A 22,566-nucleotide genomic window follows, 5' to 3' on the forward strand; every position below is an offset into this window, starting at 1 on the left:
ATGCTTCTCTTATATTCATGATTTATAGAGATCAATGATGTATGTGGTCACATAGTTATTAAAAACATAGTTATTATGGGCAGCATTCTCTAATAACAAGATCAGAATGACTTCCTATCACACATACTCCTCCTGTCATAAAAAAAATTTATCTTCAAACTAAAGCATTTTGTTCTCAGATACATATTAAAACCTCAGATACAACTGAAGCCTCTTGTAAGAAAAATATTTCTATTTCTAAAATACTTTTATTAAAATTAAAAAACTGAAAAGAAAGTAGCTTTATCCAGTCCACAGTACTTATTATTAGCTTTATTTACAATTCTAAAGAAGCTTTTTTGAAAATACAAACTAAATATAAGCTCTTTCAAATAGCCTAAGGTTCAAAAGTACAAAAATATACAACATTAGAATGAAAAGGCCAATATAACAAAAAATAAAAATTATATTTGTAAGAAAATATTATATGCAATGCAATATTGTGGCAATTAATTAGGAAATTCATAAGAAAAATATTTTCTAACAAAATACAAATTTCCATAATTGACTAAGGACATTGAAGAACATGAATATACTAATAATTAGGGAAGTTATAAGGACTGTCAAAGATTTAAAAAGGGGGGGGGCTAGATGGTTTTGCAGTCAAATTATATACGATATGAAAATAATAGTCCTTCCAGGGTTTTTCAAATTATTCCAGAGCAAAGATGGAAAGCTTTCCCACTCATTAGCATAATCTTTAGTTAGCACAAACTTGGTAACATTGCTTTATAAGAATTATCTATGATCAAACAGTTAAATCCAGGTAATATTAGAAATCAACACAATTCAATTGAAAGATTATAAAATCTACCAATGTAATTTATCAACAAATAAAGGAACAAAGCATTTAATAAAATTAGGCTGTTTTTTGCCTTAAGTAAAAGAGAATGAAATGAGAATGACATATATACAATGAAGATGATTAACCATAACTCTTAGCCAGCATCTATGAAACAATGAAACACTAAAGACACATAAGACAGGCATGTCCACTAGCACCATTATTATCAGCATCATTTTTAAGCTTCAAACTAATGCAGGAATACAAAGAAACAACAAATGTGCATAAATGCTTGAAAATAGTATCTCCATTTGCAGATATGTCATAAATCTAGAAAACCCAAAGACTTCCCTAAAACCTAGCTTCTCTTATAACCAGCAAAAACAATTTGATATTCAAATAGTAAGCAAATCTCATCCACAACAGTAGCAAAACTATAAAATACCAGGCAAAAATTTAGCAAGTTTAACACTGAAGTATAGGTTCTCAGTGAATCAAATGTAAGAGACAAAGCATGTCCCTTAATAGGTAAACTGACCATCTTAAAAAAATATAGCACTGAGGAAGACCGTGAACTTTTCCTTAGTAAGATTTAATAAAGTATAAAACATGTCGAGTCCAGTTCAGTCTTATGTTCATGAATAATGAATAATAATGAGTAAAAGGCTGTTCTATAGTCACTCACCTGTATTCTGTATATAACAAACATAAAATGTCTGAAACTAGAAAGTAAGACTTCACAATAGGAGTCCTTCACTATGAAAATGTCACAATATGAAACCTAACAAAATTAACTCATGTTTTCCCTAAGGAAGAGAAAATTATAAAGTTTTTTGTTGCTGGGGCTTACAATAGTAGCTCTCATCCACCTAAAAACCCCTTTCATCCACTACTATAATGATAATAATAAACTAAGATTAGGTATTTCAAATTATATATGTGCCATTATACATTTTAGTGTGTCCTGGGGATACTTAAAATCAGAGAGCACATATGGACCATTAAAAACTTTTGGAAAAATATTATTTTAAATAACCACAAATGAGAATGTTAAAAATCTTAAAAAAATTTTTTTTAAAGAAATGTACGGTCTGTCTCTTAGAATTAATATCCAGGTTAAACTTCTACTTTTCTGTATTAATTTACTGATTGATTGGTGGAACCAGATATAATTATTCTTTACATTGAGTTATAATCCAATACCATGCTACAGGGCTTCCCTGGTGGATCAGTTGATGAAGAATCCACCCTGCAATGCAGAAAACCCAACTTCGATCCCTGGGTTGGGAAGATCCCCCGGAGAAGGAAATGGCAACCCACTCCAGGATTACTGCCTGGAAAAATCCATGGACACAGGAGCCTGAAGGGCTACAGTCCAAGCGGTCACAAGAGGCAGACACGACTTAATGACTAAACCACCATCTCCTTGCTGTAATAATTCTGTTGCTCAAATTGTTTACGGGGAGCTCATTCAGGTTTGCTCCTCCTGTGTCCTTCATCTTTCCTGATTTTGGAGCACTTCTTGCATTCAAATAATACAGTATCTCCAGGTTTTTCTTTCGCTGCTCCAGCCCTGGAATCAGCCATTTCTCCAAGGAATCCTGTTTTCTTTTTACATGAGAATGGTATTTAGAAACCAAAATTTGGGTACTGGGTGTCAAAGATTTTTCAGCTCTAAAAAGATCTCTCACACCAAAAAGCATTACAAGGAAAGGTCTAAGAACTGAATAGCAAGAAGTACAGTTTAAAGGGATTAAGATAAAAAGAATCCTAAGTAACAATAACCTATGAGGTACTGAGAGGTCAAGAAGCCTGGAGATCCCAAAGTCTATCTAGCAAAAAATGGAAGAAATCAAGCAAATCACAAATATCATAAATATTTAGATACCAAAGGAGTGAGACTAGAATATTTTTATTGTTTTGTTACCTTAAAATATTCAATGACCTTAACCCCTTACTCATTTTGGAAAAATTCTAAAAAAAAAAAAAAATTCACAATTTTCACATTTTGCAAAGATCAACAACGTTGACAGCAGCTAGGTACTTTTACAGCCTTTTTACTCCAATTTGAGTCCTCCAGAGCCAATCCTCAAGTCGCCCGTGGCTCCTCCTTCCCCATTTCTAGCAATCACTGTACTCAATTCATTCTTTCTTCATCTCTTTCTCTACGTAACAATCATCTGACCATTTCCTACATGAAATACCATACCATTCTTCCAACTGGTCTTTAAAGAAATTATTTTCCTTACAAATATTTTTGCACATGAATACAAATAATTACACGTAATTTATTTAAAAACTTCATTATTCAGCCCTAATTTATCTTTTCACCTACAATTTTCTTGTCATTCTGTTGCCCCAAACTATACCTACCTAGTTGTTATTTACAAGTACATCCTCCATTTCTCTCCAAATCTTATTAATATCAGACCAATTTATACACATATAAAATAATTCTGAAATGGCAAAACTGTTGATAGACATGAGCTGATTCGTATCTTTGCTCCAATATAGAAGAAACATAAAAATGAGACAAATTTAGAAATGCACTGTATAAATTTGCATTGAAATTTGTTTAAAATGAGTTTGCCAATACTACACTCTAACCAAAGAACTGTGACCAGAGGAAAAACCTTTCCCTCTGAGGACAGCTCTATAGGTTTACTCGGTTTTCTTGCACTCCAAGAAAAGTCTTTTCATTGTCTCTGTTTTGTTTCTTCAGATTTCTTATAATTCAGGAAGGCTTACCTTGAATGCTGGATTAATTTTTTAAAAATCAATGTTATAAAAGTGATATGATAAGAACACACAAAAAGGCAAGACAATGATTTATAAAATCATGAAACAAAATAAGATCTATAAGTAAAAACAAAATCTATAAATAAAAAAAAAGATGTAATTTTCCTTCTCAAATTTTACTGAAGAAATCAGAAACAGAAATCTGAAACCTACTTTATGCTTTAGAGATCTACAGAACTTCCTTCTCACTGAAATATGTATTTTAATTTCAACTTCTATTCTACATATCTTCTTTTATAATAGGCCCTAAGGAAAAAAGGTAACAGAAACACACATCTATTTATAATTAGTTTTTTACAATATTTTATTTCTGTACTGAATATGAAAGGATTTCTGCTTCTTCAAAGAGTAAGCAAACTGCCTATCATCAGCTTTAGACCTCAGATTTCAGCTATGCAGGCCACCATATTCCTTATAGAAAGCAGAAAAAGTATTTCTTTCCTTGAATTGCAGTTGTAAATTTATCACATCAGGTGAGAACAGGTAGTACTCTAATTATCCCCTTGCTTCTCCATATATTATAGGAACTACTATTGCTATGCAAGACTTTTAGACATCTAATTTGGAATTAAGTTACTACGAGCTTTTAAAATATCAAAAGAAATTTAGACTTGTCAGCACATTAAATATGGTATCCACTGTATCTTTACCTCTTAAAGTCAAAGGTAATATTTATAACAACAGGTCTTGTTTCCTTAACACTCACTACAAAACCTACAAAGAAGTATGTATAATTTTTGCAGTAACTCTGTGAAGACAGGCGCTACTTCCAGTCCTAAGTTTACAGGAGAGAAAATCAAAACCAAGATTTCACACTGGAATTAAGTAATAAAGCAGAGATCTGAACTCAGCAAGCTGAACGTAAAGATTACAGTTTGTACTAAGTATCGTTGTTCTTTATAACACTTTAATTGCAAACTGGTACTGCTTTTGAGCAGCTATATGCTAAAAGAAGGGCAAGAAAACTGAATTTAGTGCCACATAAAATAGGTATACAATTTTGCTAACTAGATAAGACTGTTTCTTGTATGACCACTTCTGATCCATCATCTTATTTATAAAGTAAATACATGCTAAATTTTAAAATTACTACACAAAACAAGAAGCATTTTCAAATTCTTTTCCCATTTAGGCTGTTACATAAGATTGAGCAGAGGAACTCTTCATTTGCCAGGATGTTTCCTCAGTTCCAGGAAAAGAAGGAGGGCTCTAAAGCACAAAAGCTTAAAACAAGAGAAGGAGACGGCACTAACTTACACCTGCATAACAAACCTCTTTATCGTGATTTTCCTGGTAATCCTCCACAACTGGCCTCCCCATCCTCACTTTCTTCTTTGTCTGCAGCTGAAGATGCTATTAAGCCCACATTATAAGCCACCCTGGAGATCTCATTCTCCCAGGAATACCTTCTATGAACCCAGGAGGTATACATGTTAATAAACTTTTGTTTTCCTCTTATTAATCCGTCTTTTATTACAGAGGTCTCAGCCAAGAACTCAAGGGTAAGGGGATCATTTTTTCCTTCCCCTACAGACCTTTGCCTTAGAAGTGCCACAGCGCGTGAGGGGAGAGCACATTACCAATCTGCTACCTTATCTAACCTAAACCAGTCAGTCACAGTTCTTCCTTCTCACTCATAGTTCACCACTGTCCACATTTTAAAAATTCAAGAATCACACATGTTTATAAAGAAGCTGTTTTTGTTTCCTGTTGTGAATGTCTATAGATACCCATATATAATTAACAATTTAAAAATTTTCAGGCTTACCTACCTTACAGTAGGTAGCTCTTCTTAAAAGTGGCTGAAACTTCACTTTTTCTATTAAGTTTACTAATGTCTAAACTGGAATACTGTCAAATATTTAAAACCTTTATTCTTGGATCAAGGTATCCCCAAACAGAAGGTTATATACTGCTCTTTAAGCCACCAAATAAGTGATCTATTAGAACACTTTAATGACCAGGCACAGCTCAACCAGGAAATTAAAAACTGCCAAATATCAACACGTAAGAAGATTAAATCCAGATACACTGCACATAAAATAAACAGAATACTAAGATTATGTGCAAATATATTATATGGTAAAAGGAAATACACTTGTCTTTTAAAATTCAAGGCGAGAGTCTTAACATTTAAGGATATTCATTTTAAAAACACTTATAATAAACATAATAATTATGGAGGAGAATAAGATAATAAAGTATGAGAAACAAGCCAAATCAATTTTATCTCAAATTTTGAACCTGTCTTTTGTTTCTTAAGTAACTAAATTTCAATTAGATTATGCAAAGTAGCCAATTCAATTTCCTAATGCAAAAAGATTTATATATAATCAACAGGTACATATACTATTCAAAGAAAATGCTAAAAGCTATTTTTATTTATTCACTGGAAAATGGGGGAAAGTGTTCAACTACTACTATAAGAGCGGGGCTGAAGCACTACCTTGTCAAGAGAGACATTCCTAAATCACTTTGCAAAAAAGCTACTCAAAATAACATGTTCATTTCAATATTAAATTGTACTCCTACAAGTTTCTATAATCTGAGGACAAATCTCAGATTACTGACAAAGTGTTACTACACTGATTAACCTTTGGTTGATCCTATGCTGTAGGATCCATCTGTTTTATTTACTGGTATATCCAAAGTTTCTAACACTATATGCCTTACAGGTGACAGGTACTCAAAAACCATTTGCTAATCAATGAGTCAGTCTTTCAACTGGCTTCACTGTTTACTGGTACTCTTCTTACTCATTCTATTTCAAACCAAATTTTACATTTGAAAAATCTAAAATTTCTCCATGGATTTTGCAGTCTCTCTTTTTATCAATAAAATTTTGAAAAAAGCTCTCATTTTCCCTTTATTTCACTCTATTCATCTGAAGTCACAAATAAACTACTCTTTTTTTTCCCCAAGTCTACTTCAAAATGTACTAAGACTACACTGAAAATTTCTCCTATGGTTTTGAATATCTGGAGATTGTGGTCAGGTAAGAATGGCACGGCCAAAGTACCAGACCTAATCAGGGTATCAGTTAGCTCAGGGCTCAGAGCCAGTCCCTCCTGGCCTTTTAACTTCTACCTGAAACATGAAATTCATAATACATTTTATGAAATATAATTACCATGATAATTTAAAGTATCATTTTAAAGCACTGGACTTACCATTATAGGTTATTCTTGGCTTTGTTAAACACATCACAAGATGTAAATCCATTTCATCTGAGGGTACAAATTTTGAGCATACAGGGCACTTAAATCCTAAAAAATAAAAGAAATCCATGTTACTTAACAATTTTAAATATCCAGCCTTGCTCTTTAAAAAGGCAAGGAAGAAAAAGCATTTCAAACTTCAGTATTACATGTACATTGATACACTACCTATGCGCAACTTAAGTTGGGAAAAGAGTTTGTGACTATTAGTGTCTGACTTAAATCAGTTTATGAACACCATCCAATTTCAATGAAGAAAATCTGATTCACTACAAAACTCTCATATCCTCTTCTAATGTATGGGTCCAATCATTTTCATTTATTTTTTCATTAATCTAAACTTACCATTTTGTTATAATAGCTTTGTATTCTGACCCTCTTTCCTGACAGTACCTTTCCCAGCTTGGTACAGTACAATTTGAGTTGCAAGGTTTTATAGATAGATAGTACCTTACAAACTATTCTATTCCACTGACCTTTTAAAAATTTATCTGATGAAGAAAGTGAAGCCTTTTGTGGAACAGCAAAACCAGGTCTAGAATCTAAGACTCCTGACTCCTACTATATTGCACTTATTGCCATACCACAAGTCACAAGGCAAACAGAAAATAGCACCAAATGTCAGATTTCTTAGTCAATTTTGACACAAATATTAGTTTCCTACAATATTCAATTTGCACTAAGTACTTGCCAGCAGTACTCTATTAAAAATAAACTGGTAGACTGAAGGAGGGAATATGTTATGAATTCAGCTCTATCCTGCTCCCTCATTTACCAAGGGTAACTGTTCATTCATGGGTCCTTGCTGTTTCCCTGTAGACCTACTTACTGCTCTTTCCTCCAACATCTCCAACCTGCATAAGCAGTGAGCTGATAAAGTCCATTTATAGTCTGGTGAGGAACGACTAATCAGAAGTGGCACAAAAAGATGGCCTGAGCCAATTCGTTTTTCTTGAAAATATGACTAAGAAACAGCAAGAGGGTCATGGGTCAGCTGTAGACAGCTGAAGCAAAAAGGGTACATGAAGTTAAGAGACTGCGGTGGAATATCTATTCTGGGTCATGTGTAGGCTGAACTTATAGGAGAAAAGCTATCAGCAAGCACAGGAAAACAGCTCACATGGAGATCTTACAGCAGATGTGCAGAGAGGAGCAAAGTGCTGTGAGAAACAACAAGAGTGGTGGGAAAGAAAAAAAAGTCCCTAAAAGCTGACCCAGATTGTGGTAGCTTTCTACTTCTAGTATATGTGTGCTCTGACAGACACTCTTCTCCTTTCATCTTGACATGAAACCCACTGCAACTCAAGACAGAGTAGAGTCATACCTCATGCAGAGCTCTGTTGAATCGGAAAAGGTTTTGGCCTGCGTACTTAATCCACGTACTCAACTTCCTAAATGAAATACGTGTTTCTGAGCAGTTTTTCACATTGTATTAAATACATTTCAAGAGAAAGGAACAAAGGTATATTTAATTCCCACTTCTTAAAAACCACCAAAAAAAGCAAAAGAGGATCAATCTAAAATTAAACTACAAAAACAGCTACAACCCTCAAACAATTCTGACACAAATACTAGCTACTGCATCAACGTGGCAAAACATGCATCAAACAGGGAGAAGACAAAGAGACTATCAAGCAGCATTCCTATTTCCAGGACCATTAGTAATCTTTTTCTTAAAGTTGCAAAAACATCCTTCTCTTGAAATTAAACAGGACATTAAAAAAAATTTTTTAACTACTTAATTTTCTAACTACTGATCAAAATCATATGCATACTGACACATGAACTTTAAATTATCAAACAAAAGTGCACAACCATGAACCTCTGGGAGCCATCCAGCTGCCCACAAAGTAGAGCCTAAGGAAAAAAACTCTGTACAGAGGACTACCGTATTTCTAGTTAAATACAATAAACTATATATTTCTTTCTCCTTCGCCTAAAACCCACTAAATTGAAAATAAATATAACAAAATAAGGTAAGGAACTTGAAAGGAGACAGCAGATGAACAGATAGGTGGAACTGACAGGACTGAGAAAACAGACATACTAAGTGTCTGCAGAAGCCAATTCTCACTACATAATTCTCAAAAAACTCAAGAACCTATACCTCCAATAACTTTCCATGCCAGTGATGAGGTTAACCATGAGGTTAAAATAATGGACTAATAAACAGAATAAAAGAAATTCCCAAGTCTCCAACCCATGTCGTGTAGCCAAGCAAATACAGCTTCGCAATGAGAGTAGAAGAATAAGAGTTCACTACAGGAGAAAAAAAGACCCAAAACAGATTGGCTTGAGGACACCAGGTACAGCAAGGAGAAGGAAAGAAAACAAGGGAATAAATAAATAAATATCTATGTACAGAAAAGGGCCCTTCCTACAAATCTCCTTTTCTCTATCTCTACCAAAAAAATTGGTAGCCTCTTCTCTTAAATCAGAAATTCCACAGATGAAACATCAAGATCCTTGTCTGTTGATAAGGTTGCTGCTGCACGTGTTTTTTGGTGTTTTGGCTGGTATACCCTCAGGGAGAGATCCTAGAAATGGGATTGCAGGATTAGTAGATTACATGTGTCATGAGGAGATTACACATGTATCTACTTAAGATATTCTGAAATTACCCTCTGTAGAGGTTGTACAGTTTAGTACTCCTACCAGCAATGTGTGAAAGTGCCTGTTTCTCCACAGCCTCTCCAAGAATGAGTGCCAGTCTTTTGTGTTCTTGCCTGTCTGGGATGAGTCATGATATCAGTGTAGAGATACAAAGCCCAAGGAGAGAAAACAGTACGTACAAAGAACCACCTGGATTTTTAATTAGAAAACAGTGAATTAAACACATATTTCTCTCCTCCCTCTTAAGTCCACTAAAATGAGAGTAAAGAAATAAACAGAACTTCTTGAGAGGAAAGCGCTTCTTACATTCTGACACTGTTCAGTTTTTCATTTGTTTAAGGGTTGGTTGCTAATCTTTCTTTCTGGTGAGATGTCGAACATTTTTGCCCATTTTTCTAACAGGTGTTTGGTTATCCTCATTTTTAAAGAGTTCTTTGTATATTAAGGATATTATCCTTTTGTGATAAGTTATATTTCATCAGCCTTTTGAAATTGTTTCTGCTGTGTTTTAACTGTGCATTTTTTTTTTTTTTTGGTATTGTGTTAGGTATCTGAGAAGAAAACCTGAAAAGCTGTTTGGAAGCTTTAAATGTAAGACTTGCAATGGCACCCCATTCCAGTACTCTTGCCTGGAAAACGCCATGGACGGAGGAGCCTGGTGGGCTGCAGTCCATGGGGTTTCGAAGAGTTGGACATGACTGAGTGACTTCACTTTCACTTTTCACTTTCAGGCATTGGAGAAGGAAATGGCAACCTACTCCAGTGTTCTTGCCTGGAGAATCCCAGGGATGGGGGAGCCTGGTGGGCTGCCGTCTATGGGGTCGCAGAGAGTTGGACACGACTGCAGTGACTTAGCAGCAGTGAGTTTTTCATTTCAGTTATTATACTTTTCAGTCCTGGTGGCTTAGATGGTAAAGAATCTGCCTGCGATGCAGAAGAACTGAGTCGGGAAGGTCCGCTGGAGAAGGAAATGGCAACTCACTCCAGTATTCTTGCCTGGAGAATCCTATGGACAGAGGAACCTAGTGGGCTGCATACAGTCTGTGGGGTCTCAAAGAGTTGGACATGACTGAGCTGATAAGACAGACATTATACTTTTCAGCTCCAGAATTTATTGGTTTTTATTTGTTCTCTATTGATATTCTGCTCATTTGTCATTTTCTTAACTTTCTACACCTTTATTGAGCATCTCTAAGACAGGCATTTTAATTATTTAATTTAAAATTTATTTATTTTAATTGGAGGCTAATTACTTTACAATATTGTATTGGTTCTGCCGCACATCAACATGAATCCGCCACGGGCGTACACATGTTCACCATCCTGAACCCCCCTCATGTATAATAGCATATAAGACAGGCATTTTAAAGGTTTATTTCTTAGTATATCTGCCATCAGGTCTTTTTCAGGGACAGTTTCTGCTGATTTCCACCCCCCCTCTTTGAATGGCCCTGTTCATTTGTATAACTTTTTTTCTTCCTTCCTGAAAACTGAACATTTAAATCTAATGTGGTAACTCTGAAAATCAGATTTTGCCAGGAACAAGTGCACCACTGCCTGCCCTCTGGCTGGGAATGGAGGGGAAGGGCAACTGCCTCTGTGCTAAGAGCTGAAATTAACCACAGTGTATTGTCCAAGCCTTCCTTCCCCTGGAAGTTGCAAGCCTTCAGTAGACTGCAGACTTCCAAAACAGTTCCTTCAAACAAATTCCACCCATTCAGTTTTTGCCTAGGTGGGGAGGTAGATTCCCTGAGTGCATTCTACTTTGCCATCTTCCCATGGTCTTTTGGTCAGTCGTGTCCGAGTCTGTGTGACCCCACAGACAGCAGCCCACCAGGCTCCTCCGCCCATGGGATTTTCCAGGCAAGAGTACTGGAGGGGGTTGCCATTGCCTTCTCCAGAAAAACTCGCTAGAGGGATTCAAAGGCAGATTTGAACAAGAAGATGAAAGAAAACAGTGAGTGTGAGGATAGGACAATGAAGTTATCATGTCTTAGGAGCAGAAAAGTAAAACAGACCGAAAAAAGTGAACAGGGTATGAGACCTGTGAGATACCAACAAGCAGACCAAAATATACATTTGGGAGTTCCAGAAGGAGAGAGAAGGGAGTAGATAAAATATTTGAATAATGGCTGAAATCTTCCCAAATTTGATGAAAGACACGAATATAAACATGTGAGACACTCAACATTCTCCATGTAAGATGAGGCCAACTAGGTCATATTATAATCAAATTTTCAAAAGACAAAGAAAAATTATTGAATACAGGGATCCTCAATATGATTATAAGCAGATTACTCATGATAAACTTGGATTCCAGAAAGCAGCTGGCAGGTGGAGAAAGGAAAAAACCATTAACTAAGAATCTTATATTCACAGACTTCTCAGGTGGTCCAGTGGCTAAGACTCCACACCCCCATGAGTGTTTGATCCGTAGTTAGGGAAGTGGATCCCACATGCCACAACTGAGACCCACCTCAGCCAAAAAAAATCTTATATACAGCAAAACTTCTTCAAAAGTGAGGGAGAAATGAAATTCCCAAATAAAAGCTGAAGGAGTTTGTTATCACTGGCATGCCCTACCGGATATGCTCAACGGAGTCCTACAAGCGGAAATGAGAAGATACTGGACGGTAACTCAAAGCCATATGGAGAAATAAAGATCTCAGTAAACGTCTTTAGATCAAGGGAAACTGTTATCAAGGTGCCATACTGGAGGAACTGCACCTGAAAAGCTTCAACTATAACTGGACCTGACTTAGATAACAAGACTGTTGTTGTTCAGTTGCTCAGTCGTGTCCAACTCTTTGGAACCCCATGGACTGCAGCACACCAGGCTTCCCTGTCCACCACCAACTCCCAGAGCTTGCTCAAACTCATATCCACTGAGTCGATGATGCCATCCAACCATCTCATCCTCTGTTGTCCCCTTCTCCTCCTGCCTTCAATCTTTCCCAGCATCAGGGTCTTTTCTAATGAACTGGCTCTTCGCATCAGGTAACCAAAGTATTGGAGCTTCAGCTTCAACACCAGTCCTTCTAATGAATATTCAGGACTGATTTCCTTTAGGATGGACTGGCTTGATCTCCTTGCAGTCCAAGGGACTCTCAAGAGTCTTCTCCAACACCACAGTTCAAAAGCATCAATTCTTCAGTGCCCAGCTTTCTTTCTAGTCCAACTCGCACGTCTCTACATGACTACTGGAAAAACCATAGCTTTGACTAGATGGACCTTTGTCAGCAAAGTAATGTCTCCGCTTTTTAATATGCTGTCTAGGTTTCTCATAGCTTTTCTTCTAAGGAGCAAGCGTCTTTTAATTTCATGGCTGCAGTCACCATCTGCAGTGATTTTAGAGCCCAAGAAAACAAAGTCTGTCACTGTTTCCATTGTTTCCCTATCTATCTGCTATGAAGTGATGGGACCGGATGCCATGATTTTAGTTTTCTGAATGCTGAGTTTTAAGTGGACTATGGTATATAGTCTCCAAGAATAGCTGCTATCAATTTCATGCATCCTGTTCCTCACATTAAGGAGTCCAATTCTCCTCCCCGTGAGTATGAGTCAGCCTTAATAACTTGATCAATGGAATACATAACTGATGCTCTGGGATTTCTGAGATAAACCTTAAGAAGTCTAGCAGATTCCATTTGAGCCTTTTAGAATGTTCACTTTGGGGACATTTCTTTTCAGAACCCAGGTGACATGCTCTGGAAGTACCAGGCACACAGAGGAGTCATGGTAGGTACTTCAGCTGACAACCCAAGCTGGGCTCAGAGTTAACAACCAATATCAATCGCCAGGCATACTAACTGAGTTTCCTTAGATGTTGAGTCACTTGGACTTTCAGATGACTCCAATCTCAATTTCCAACTGCAACCGCTTGAGACTCCAAACAGGAAGCCCATCTACTGATCCTAGCTTACTCATCGTAGAACCTAAAGAGATAATATTTATCTTTTAATTAAAACACACACAGTAATTTACTGTGACACTCTGAAACAGCCTAATATTGGAAACACATAAAAGATTTGGTAAATAAACAATTACGCATTTACACATCTATGCAATGGGAACAGCTATGCAAATATTTTTTAAAAATGAGAACCTCTATAAACTGATATCAAGAGATGCCCAAGCTAAATTAAATGGAAAAAACAATGTGGAAAAGCAGGCATATGTTATACTCATTACTGTGTAAGAAAGAGTAAATAAGAATACACATGTATGTGTGTATCTGCAAAAAGAAATACAAGGAAGGATAAATTTCAAATTAAAGTTTATACACGTTACCTACAGGTGGTAAATGAGAATGTAGTCAAAGAAAAACTCAAAGGAGGAGGTACTCCTGGGTCCACCTTTTAATAAAGTTTTAGACTTTTAAACAATGTTAATAACAAGTATTTAAAGATTAAAAACAAACAAGGATTAGGGAAAAGTCTCTAGTAAAAGTAAATGTGTGTATGTCTGTGTGTTAGTCACTCAGCTGCTTCCGACTTTTCGTGATCCCATGGGCTGTAGCCTGCCAGATTCCACTGTCCATGGGATTTCCCAAGCAAGAATACTGAAGTGGTAGCCATTTCCTTCTCTAGGGGATTTTCCCAACCCAGGGATCAGGGTGTGTCTCCTGCACTGCAGGCAGATTCTTTCCGTTCTGAGCTATCAGTTCAGTTCATTCGCTCAGTCATATCCGACTCTTTGCGACCCCAGCAGCACGCCAGGCCTCCCTGTCCATCACCAACTCCCGGAGTTCACTCAGACTCATGTCCATCGAGTCTGTGATACCATCCAGCCATCTCATCCTCTTCCGTCCTCTTCCCCTCCTGCCCCCAAACCCTCCCAGCATCAGAGTCAACTCTTTGCATGAGGTAGCCAAAGTACTGGAGTTTCAGCTTTAGCATCAGTCCTTCTAATGAACACCCAGGACTGATCTCCTTTAGAAAGGACTGGTTGGATCTCCTTGTAGTCCAAGGGACTCTCAAGAGTCTTCTCCAACACCACAATTCAAAAGCATCAATTCTTCAGCGCTCAGCTTTCTTCACAGTCCAACTCTCACATCCATACATGACCACTGGAGAAACCACAGCCTTGACTAGACGGACCTTTGTTGGCAAAGTAATGTCTCTGCTTTTGAATATGCTATCTAGGTTGGTCATAACTTTCCTTCCAAGGAGTAAGCATCTTTTAATTTCATGCAATCATGCAATCACCATGTGCAGTGATTCTGGAGCCCCAAAAATAAAGTCTGACACTGTTTCCCCATCTATTTCCCATGAAGTGATGGGACCAGATGCCATGATCTTCGTTTTCTGAATGTTGAGCTTTAAGCCAACCTTTTCACTCTCCTCTTTCACTTTCATCAAGAGGCTCTTTAGTTCCTCTTCACTTTCTGCCATAAGGGTGGTGTCATCTGCATATCTGTTATTGATATTTCTCCTGGCAATCTTGAGTCCAGCTTGTGCTTCTTCCAGCCCAGCGTTTCTCATGATGTACTCTGCATATAAGTTAAATAAGCAGGCTGACAATATACTGCCTTGACATACTCCTTTTCCTATTTGGAACCAGTCTGTTGTTCCATGTCCAGTTCTAAGTGTTGCTTCCTGACCTGCATACCGGTTTCTCAAGAGGCCGGTCAGGTGGTCTGGTATTTCCATCTCTTTCAGAGTTTTCCACAGTTTATTGTGATCCACACAGTCAAAGGCTTTGGCATAGTCAATAAAGCAGAAATCAATGTTTTTCTGGAACTCTCTGGCTTTTTCCATGATCCAGCGGATGTTGGCAATTTGATATCTGGTTCCTCTACCTTTTCTAAAACCAGCTTGAACATCTGGAAGTTCACGGTTCATGTATTGCTGAAGCCTGGCTTGGAGAATTTCGAGCACTACTTTACTAGCATGTGAGATGAGTGCAATTGTGCGGTACTTTAAGCATTCTTTGGCATTGCCTTTCTTTGGGATTGGAATGAAAACTGACCTTTTCCAGTCCTGTGGCCACTGCTGAGTTTTCCAAATTTGCTGGCATATTGAGTGCAGCACTTTCACAGCATCATCTTTCAGGATCTGAAATAGCTCAACTGGAATTCCATCACCTCCACTAGCTTTGTTTGTAGTGATGTTTTCTAAGGCCCACTTGACTTCACATTCCAAGATGTCTGAGCCATCAGGGAAGCTCAAAGGCAAATATAAATGAAAACAAATGAACTCAATGTATATAAACAGATACAAACAAAAATATACACACAAACTTATTTAGCTCAGTTCTCTAAAAGAGCCTAGAATCAATGACACTCAGTAGCAAAAAGGACCTACTCCCAGATCTTGGGTTTTTAAATATCTTCCCCCCTCCCTCTCCCAAAAAAGGAACCAGAGATCCTTGAAGAAATGGCTGGTTTTAAGTCTGGGGCACCAAGAAATAGTGAACCTCGAATATCTTGTTCCAGATTAAGGAAGAGTTCAGAAACAGACACAAAAAGGCACAGAAGCCACTTTGAAAGGGCTTCTCCTGGTCAAATCCAGACAAGCTAAACATCAAAATGCATGATATAATAAATTATAATATTTTAAATTTTAAAAAATTCAAAATTACAGATGGATAATTACACATTCTGAAATATCAACTGAAATCACTTACTTAACAAAGATTAAAAGGTATTTTTAAAATGGAGAAACTGGCTGACATTAGCTTAAAAGTCCAAACTTAGTATCACCAACACAAGGGCAAGCTGACATCTGTGCTCCCTGATATGACATACTGTGGGTGTCATGAGAGTTGGATACGACTTGGTGGCTGAACAACAACAAGGAAATTTAGGAAAAGCCTCTAACGAGATGTACACCAAAACTAATAGAAAGGGAACTCTGATAATACAATCAATGTAGAAAACAAACTTCGGCATTACTGATCCCCCCACCCAAACCTTATAATTAAAAGATTTCTATTTTTGCTTTATCTATTTAATTGTGTTTCTACATATTGTTTGGGTGTACATCTTACATACTGGAGTTTTTTTCCAAATTTCCTCAATTGTCCCAGTAATTCAAGATGATACTGCATCCATGAAACAAGAACAGGAGGCTATATATAAACTAGGAACAGAGAAGCAAACAAAAGCTCTGGAAAATTGAAACTTCTGGCAGAAACTAAGAATTCAAATAGATGGTTAAAGTATTAACTTTGAGGTAATAATGATGCCAACTGTTAATAACAATAACATTTACTATATAACAAGAAATGATCTAAGCATCTCAGCAACTTATTTATCCTTACATCGTTGAGTTAGGCACTAGTATTAATCCTATTTTACAAATAAAAAAGACAAAAGGTAATTAACTTACATAAGATCAGTTAGAAATTGGCAATGAGTTCAAACAGGCCTTCTGGATCCAGAGCCTAATTCTTAACCATTACTTTACACATATTTTTTTAATCTCCCAGGAAGTAAAACCAAAAGTCAAACAGGAGAGTAAATAAAATCAAAAGATTGATTCAAGGTGGCCTAACATCTAATCAGCTAGAAATACAATTGAAAAAAGGGAAAGAAACTGTCAAAGACATAATCTCCCAAACTGAAGTTTGAGTATACAGACCAAAAGAATGTACCCATACAACAGATGAAAAAAAAGAGCCATACCAAATTATATTACCACGAAATAACAGAGCACTAGGGAAAGAGAATAAATGCAAGCTTTTAAAATGAAAAACGATCAATATAAAATATCTGAAACAGCCTCCCAGACTTCTACACTCTGTCTTTCATGAAACTAGTATTTTTGGAGAGTCTAGTCCACTTTTCAGAATCAGAATGGCACTAGTGTTCTCAACAGCAACACTTGAAAAAACACATGTGAAGCAATAATTTCAAATTCTAAAAGAAAATTATTTCACTTAGACTATATACAAAAACTACACATACTCATACTTGATTGACAAAAACATATTTCCCTGATTAAAAAAAAACCATCAAAACCTTTCCTTCCTATGTGCATTGTTAAGAAATTTTTAGCACATATGCTCCACTAAAATAAGGGAGTACACAGAAGAGGAAAATGAGAAAGACACCAAGATCAAGGCAACAAGCTCTCTCATAGGAGAAAGGTGAAGGGAACTCCTTGCATAGTTCTGTAGCTGGTCAAGAAGGGGGAGAAGGCGGGTGGGGGCGGGCAGAGGACACGGAAGGGGAAGGAGGGGAGGGGAGGGACCGGAGAGAGGGAAATGTAGGGGAGGAGGGAGGGGCAGGGAGTGAACTGATGAGGCTCCTTGATGTGTTCAATCATGTGGAAACAGTACTGTACTTAGACAGTTCTATAATTCTTCGGGCAAGTTTGGGAAAAACTGATAGGACCTTAAAAAATGAAGTAAGCAAATAGATGAGGCAATTATTCATTATGAAACAAAATACATAAAAGGAAATTCAATCCACAGTCAGAAACAATGAGTATCAAGTCAAGCAAACTGTCATTTAAAAAGACATTCAAAAGGTGGAAGCATAAAAATAAAGACAGGTGATGTGAAAATCCTCACCTTCCGTGACAAGCGGTTGATAGCTAGCATTTAAAATAAATTAAAAACAGGAATACAGGTACATTTCTTACCAATAGTAATATTTACTACTCAGTAATATGTAGTAAGAAAAATAGTAGTCTTTATAACCAACCAAAGTAAATTTTACAAGCAACACCTACAGGTGTTGAAAACAGCCATCCCCCAAAAAATAAAAACTGGGAGTTGGGGGAGGCTGAGGCAAGAAACCAATTATTTTTATTGTAGGACTAGATGTATTCTGTATTTTCGAAATATACATATATCTTACATTAGTTTAATTTTTAAAACTATTTTAAAGGAAGAAGAGCATAGAACATATAAGCCAAGTGAAAAGGTTTCCACAGGAACTTAGCTGAAGCTATAGGCTGCCTCAGATCTCTTCCTCTGCCAGTCCCCCACTCTACCCTACCCCAACGCCCATACTGTCTTCACTTACAACAGGGACAACTAGAATTGGCCCCACTGTTTGATGAATAATAAAGAATTTATTACAGGACCTAACCACTGAAATCTATTTAAGGAAAACAAAATAAAAAGGCCTATGAATTAGACAACTTAGAAAATTAACTCAAAAAACAGCTGTCATAGTTCATGAACTAAATAATAAACCTGTAACGATAACCACTATCAGAAGAATCAGAACGAGACAGAAATAGCTAGCAGTGACATCACTGACATGGAAAGCAGACGTATGAAAAACAAAACAGATGACAGTAATTTGAAAAAAAGATGAAACATATGGAAAACAAGGGGCTAACCAGTTCTCTCAAAGAGACTTGATCAAAAGATCAGAACAAAATTACCAAGTATCCTAGTGAATATCTAGACAGAAAACATAAGATGTCTACAATTAAGGGGGAGGATGGCAGAAATAACACTGGTCTCAGAATTATCCACAGAATAATACACACATTTTACGTGTGGGGAAGGATGGGAAAGATGTCTTCAGAACTCTTAAAAAGGGGTGGGGGGGGGGGGAGTAGGACTCCAGAAATTCATATCCTCAAAAGTTCAAAGACTCAAGATTCAACCAAGAGATTAACCAAAAAAAGCTGTGGTGTTTTACACACACACAAGGTAGCACACTACACGTTATCATTTAACTGAATAGGTATAAAACAATCGTTGGAGAAGGCAATGGCACCCCACTCCAGTACTCTTGCCTGGAAAATCCCATGGACAGAGGAGCCCGGTGGGCTGCAGTCCATGGGGTTGCTAAGAGTCGGGCATGAGTGAGTGACTTCGCTTTCACTTTTCACTTTCATGCACTGGAGAATGAAATGGCAGCCCACTCCAGGGTTCTTGCCTGGAGAATCCCAGGGACAGGGGAGCCTTGGTGGGCTGCCGTCTATGGGGTCGCACAGAGTCGGACACGACTCAAGGGACTTAGCAGCAGCAGCATCATAAAACAATTGTAGAAATTATTGCTACAGTATTAGAAATGTCAACAATGCAAAAACAACACAACTAGCAAAAACTGAGATGAGAATGGCATGATTCTGCTGTGTATAAAAGGGACAAAAAAGACTGGGATGCAAGAAGAAAATGAACAGCAGAAATGATCTAGATCACCCTGTTCTTTTAAAACTAAGTATAGAGGTACTGGGGCTTCCATGGTGACTCAGACAGTCAAGAATCTGCCTGCAATGCAAAAAACCCGGTTAGATCCCTGGATAGGGAAGACCCCCTGGAGGAGCAAATGGCAACCTATTCCAGTATTCTTGCCTGGAGAATTCCATGGACGAGCTACAGTCCACAGGGGTGCAAAGAGCTGGACACAACTGAGCAACTAACACTAAGCACAGAGGTACTGAAACATTAATGTTATTATTCTCTCTTCTACCCTATAGAACTTTGAGGCTGTCGTCAAAGCCGCACTCAGGGATCATCCTTTTCCCAAGAGTCTTTCTCTAAAGGCTACAGAATGCTCCACCTCAGACCTGACTTAATCATCCTCTCCGTTTTTGTTTCTTCTGTACTTTGATGATACTTCCAATCCTGCAATAGAGCACACGGAACTCGAGTCACTCACTTGTGTGTCTATCCTCCTTACTAGCTTTAATGGTCCAGTGAAAACAGACTTTGGACCCCAAAGACACGGGTACAAACCTGGCTACGTGGCTTCTACTACAGACTATGTGTCCCAAGGGAAGGCATCTAATACTTAAGTTCTCCAGGTCTGATTTTTCCCCTATAAAATGTTAATATCACTTACATATTGGCAATCTGATTAAGGATTAAAGATTACAAAAATGTATGTAAAGTGCCAAAAAACATAGTAGCCATTCAATAAACAGTGGTTATTACTTATTGACATTCTTTTTCAACTTCAAGACAATTCACTTATTTTTCATGAAGTTCTTAAAACAGTACAGTTCTAAAATGGCATTCTTTAATGGTAAAATTCAGATCCTTCAGACTAAAGGAAAATGTTCTGCAACAGTTCAACGAGATGTACCTGCGACATCAAAGTTACTTTATATATTAAACATGAACAGCACCAGTAAACTGTGAATACCTGTCCTTTTCCACGTTGATGACTAAGGCAAAAAGGTTCTTCTTTACAGTCTTCAGTATCCCCTCTGGCCCAACCCTACATTTACTTAGCATTTGTACATTGTTTCCTTCTATAAGCAAAAAGGATTGCTCCTGCACCCAAGTCTGCTAAACACAGTTGGCCCTCTGTATAAGCAAGCTCCACAGCCACAGATCCAACCACTGGGATCAAAATACCGAGAAGGAAAATATTCCAGAAAATAAAACCTGAATTTGCCATTCCCTGGTAACTATTTACACAGCATTTGTATTAGGTATTACAGGTAATCGAGAGATGATTTAAAGTGTGCATAGGTTATATACAAATATACATACGCCAATTTTTATACAAAAGACTTGAGCATAGGTGGATTTTGGTGCCCTTGGGAGTCCTAGAAACAATTTGCCTCAGACATGGGGAGACAGTGTACAGCAATCAGCAGAAAAAATCTGTTTCCACAATCAGAATTTGCTGGGCAAACAGAAGATTATAAAGTATCAGGTCCTATTAAGAGATTTATAAATCAAATTGTCAACTTTACAACAAACAAGTCATCTAATGCACTTGCTTATTAGTTGAGTCATAAACAAAATAAAGACATCAGAGAGGGTCACAGTGGAAAAGCTATCCTCTCAACCACTACCAGAATTCAGGGGAAAAAGAATAGGAAGATAAACTGTGCTGGCTGCTGTAAAGATATAATAGATGCCTGACTTTAGGACTCTTCTACTTCAGTCTTTATAAAAATCCAAATAGTCTGCCCCTCCCAAGGTGTGCTCACCCTTCTGTAATACCCCGTGGGTATAGATTTCTCTACCCAAAGATGGCACTCCCAAGTTACCCAAAGTCAAAACTATTTATCTACACACTGCCTTAAACAAAGCTCTATTCCTTCTAATCTCCATTAGGTAATTTAACTAACACAAATTTCCAGAAGGAAATGATCAATAGGTGTAAAACTCTCTAAGGTATATGTGCACTGAATGTGACAAACAATGAAATGAATCAATGACAAAGGAACGTATTCAAGAGATTTTTACAGCAGGTGACCTCAATTTGCCACATCAATCTCTTCAAGTACAATAACACAAAACAGTAGTTGCCATCTCCTATCTTCAATAACAGAAATGAAGAATATTAAGCTAAAAGAGTCTACAGACTGTCTTCGTTTAAACTGCTCATTTAAAAAGACTAGCCTAAGTGCAAAGAAATCAAGTAACAGAAATTAGCTCTTCCGATGCCTGAGCTATCAAGCTTTCTACCACAGCACTCTGACTTGGGATCATCTTTTACATGCCTTACTTTAGGACTCTTCATTTTCCCCTACACTAGATGTTTTACATAATCACTATTAACCTAATACTAACTTAGTGAAGGCAATTTAATCCTTTCTTCCAATAGAATACACCCAGTCATACCTCTATGCCTTTGCTCTTAAATCCAAATGCCTTTTCTCTTATTAAAGATCTACTCCCATCCCTTCAAGACTAGATGGGTTAAGTCTAGGTTAACCTTTTAAAAAAAAACCTCTTAAAAAAGAAGACCTTTTAAAAGAATCTGAAACCATGTCCTCTGTCCTACTATATTCCATTTTTAACACACACACACACACACACACACACATATATATATAAGCAGCTACTACATTTCTTCTATGTAGACTTAATCTCCCAAATTTGATAATACCTGTGGGGCAGAAGGTGTATATTCTTCTAAATATTCTATTCAATCACTCTGCCCCATCATCTAGATAGATCTCGAGTCAAGACTCAGTAAATACCTAAATGCATGTGTGAATTAATTGTATAGGTGACCTGAGTTCTAAAAGGCAAGACTGGCACAATTAAAGGCAGATAAGGAAAATTCTAATTACTGGTAATTGTAACTGCAATTTAATAGAGTCCTAAGCATTGTTTGCATGAATAAACTGCATTTTGTCTTCTTAGAAATTCAGTTTAAAGATAAAATTCTAAACATGCCAATAAAAAGAAAACATGCAATAAAAAGAAAGGTAAACAGAGCAACTTCCATAAGCAAGT

The 22,566-nt window shown here is 37.1% G+C and overlaps 1 protein-coding gene across 2 annotated transcripts in view; it reads right to left on the reverse strand.

Annotated features, from left to right (window-relative positions):
- The window catches only part of ZNRF2 (zinc and ring finger 2), a 91,351-nt gene that overhangs the window by 28,418 nt on the left and 40,367 nt on the right, over window positions 1-22,566 (reverse strand). For both annotated transcript variants that reach the window (NM_001105443.2, XM_024990906.2), the window contains exon 2: window positions 6,793-6,888. In NM_001105443.2, the coding sequence (NP_001098913.1) occupies window positions 6,793-6,888 (96 nt within the window). The remainder of the gene's footprint in view (window positions 1-6,792; window positions 6,889-22,566) is intronic.

The sequence above is a fragment of the Bos taurus genome, chromosome 4 (assembly GCF_002263795.3).
Source record: "Bos taurus isolate L1 Dominette 01449 registration number 42190680 breed Hereford chromosome 4, ARS-UCD2.0, whole genome shotgun sequence".
NCBI lineage: Eukaryota > Metazoa > Chordata > Mammalia > Artiodactyla > Bovidae > Bos > Bos taurus.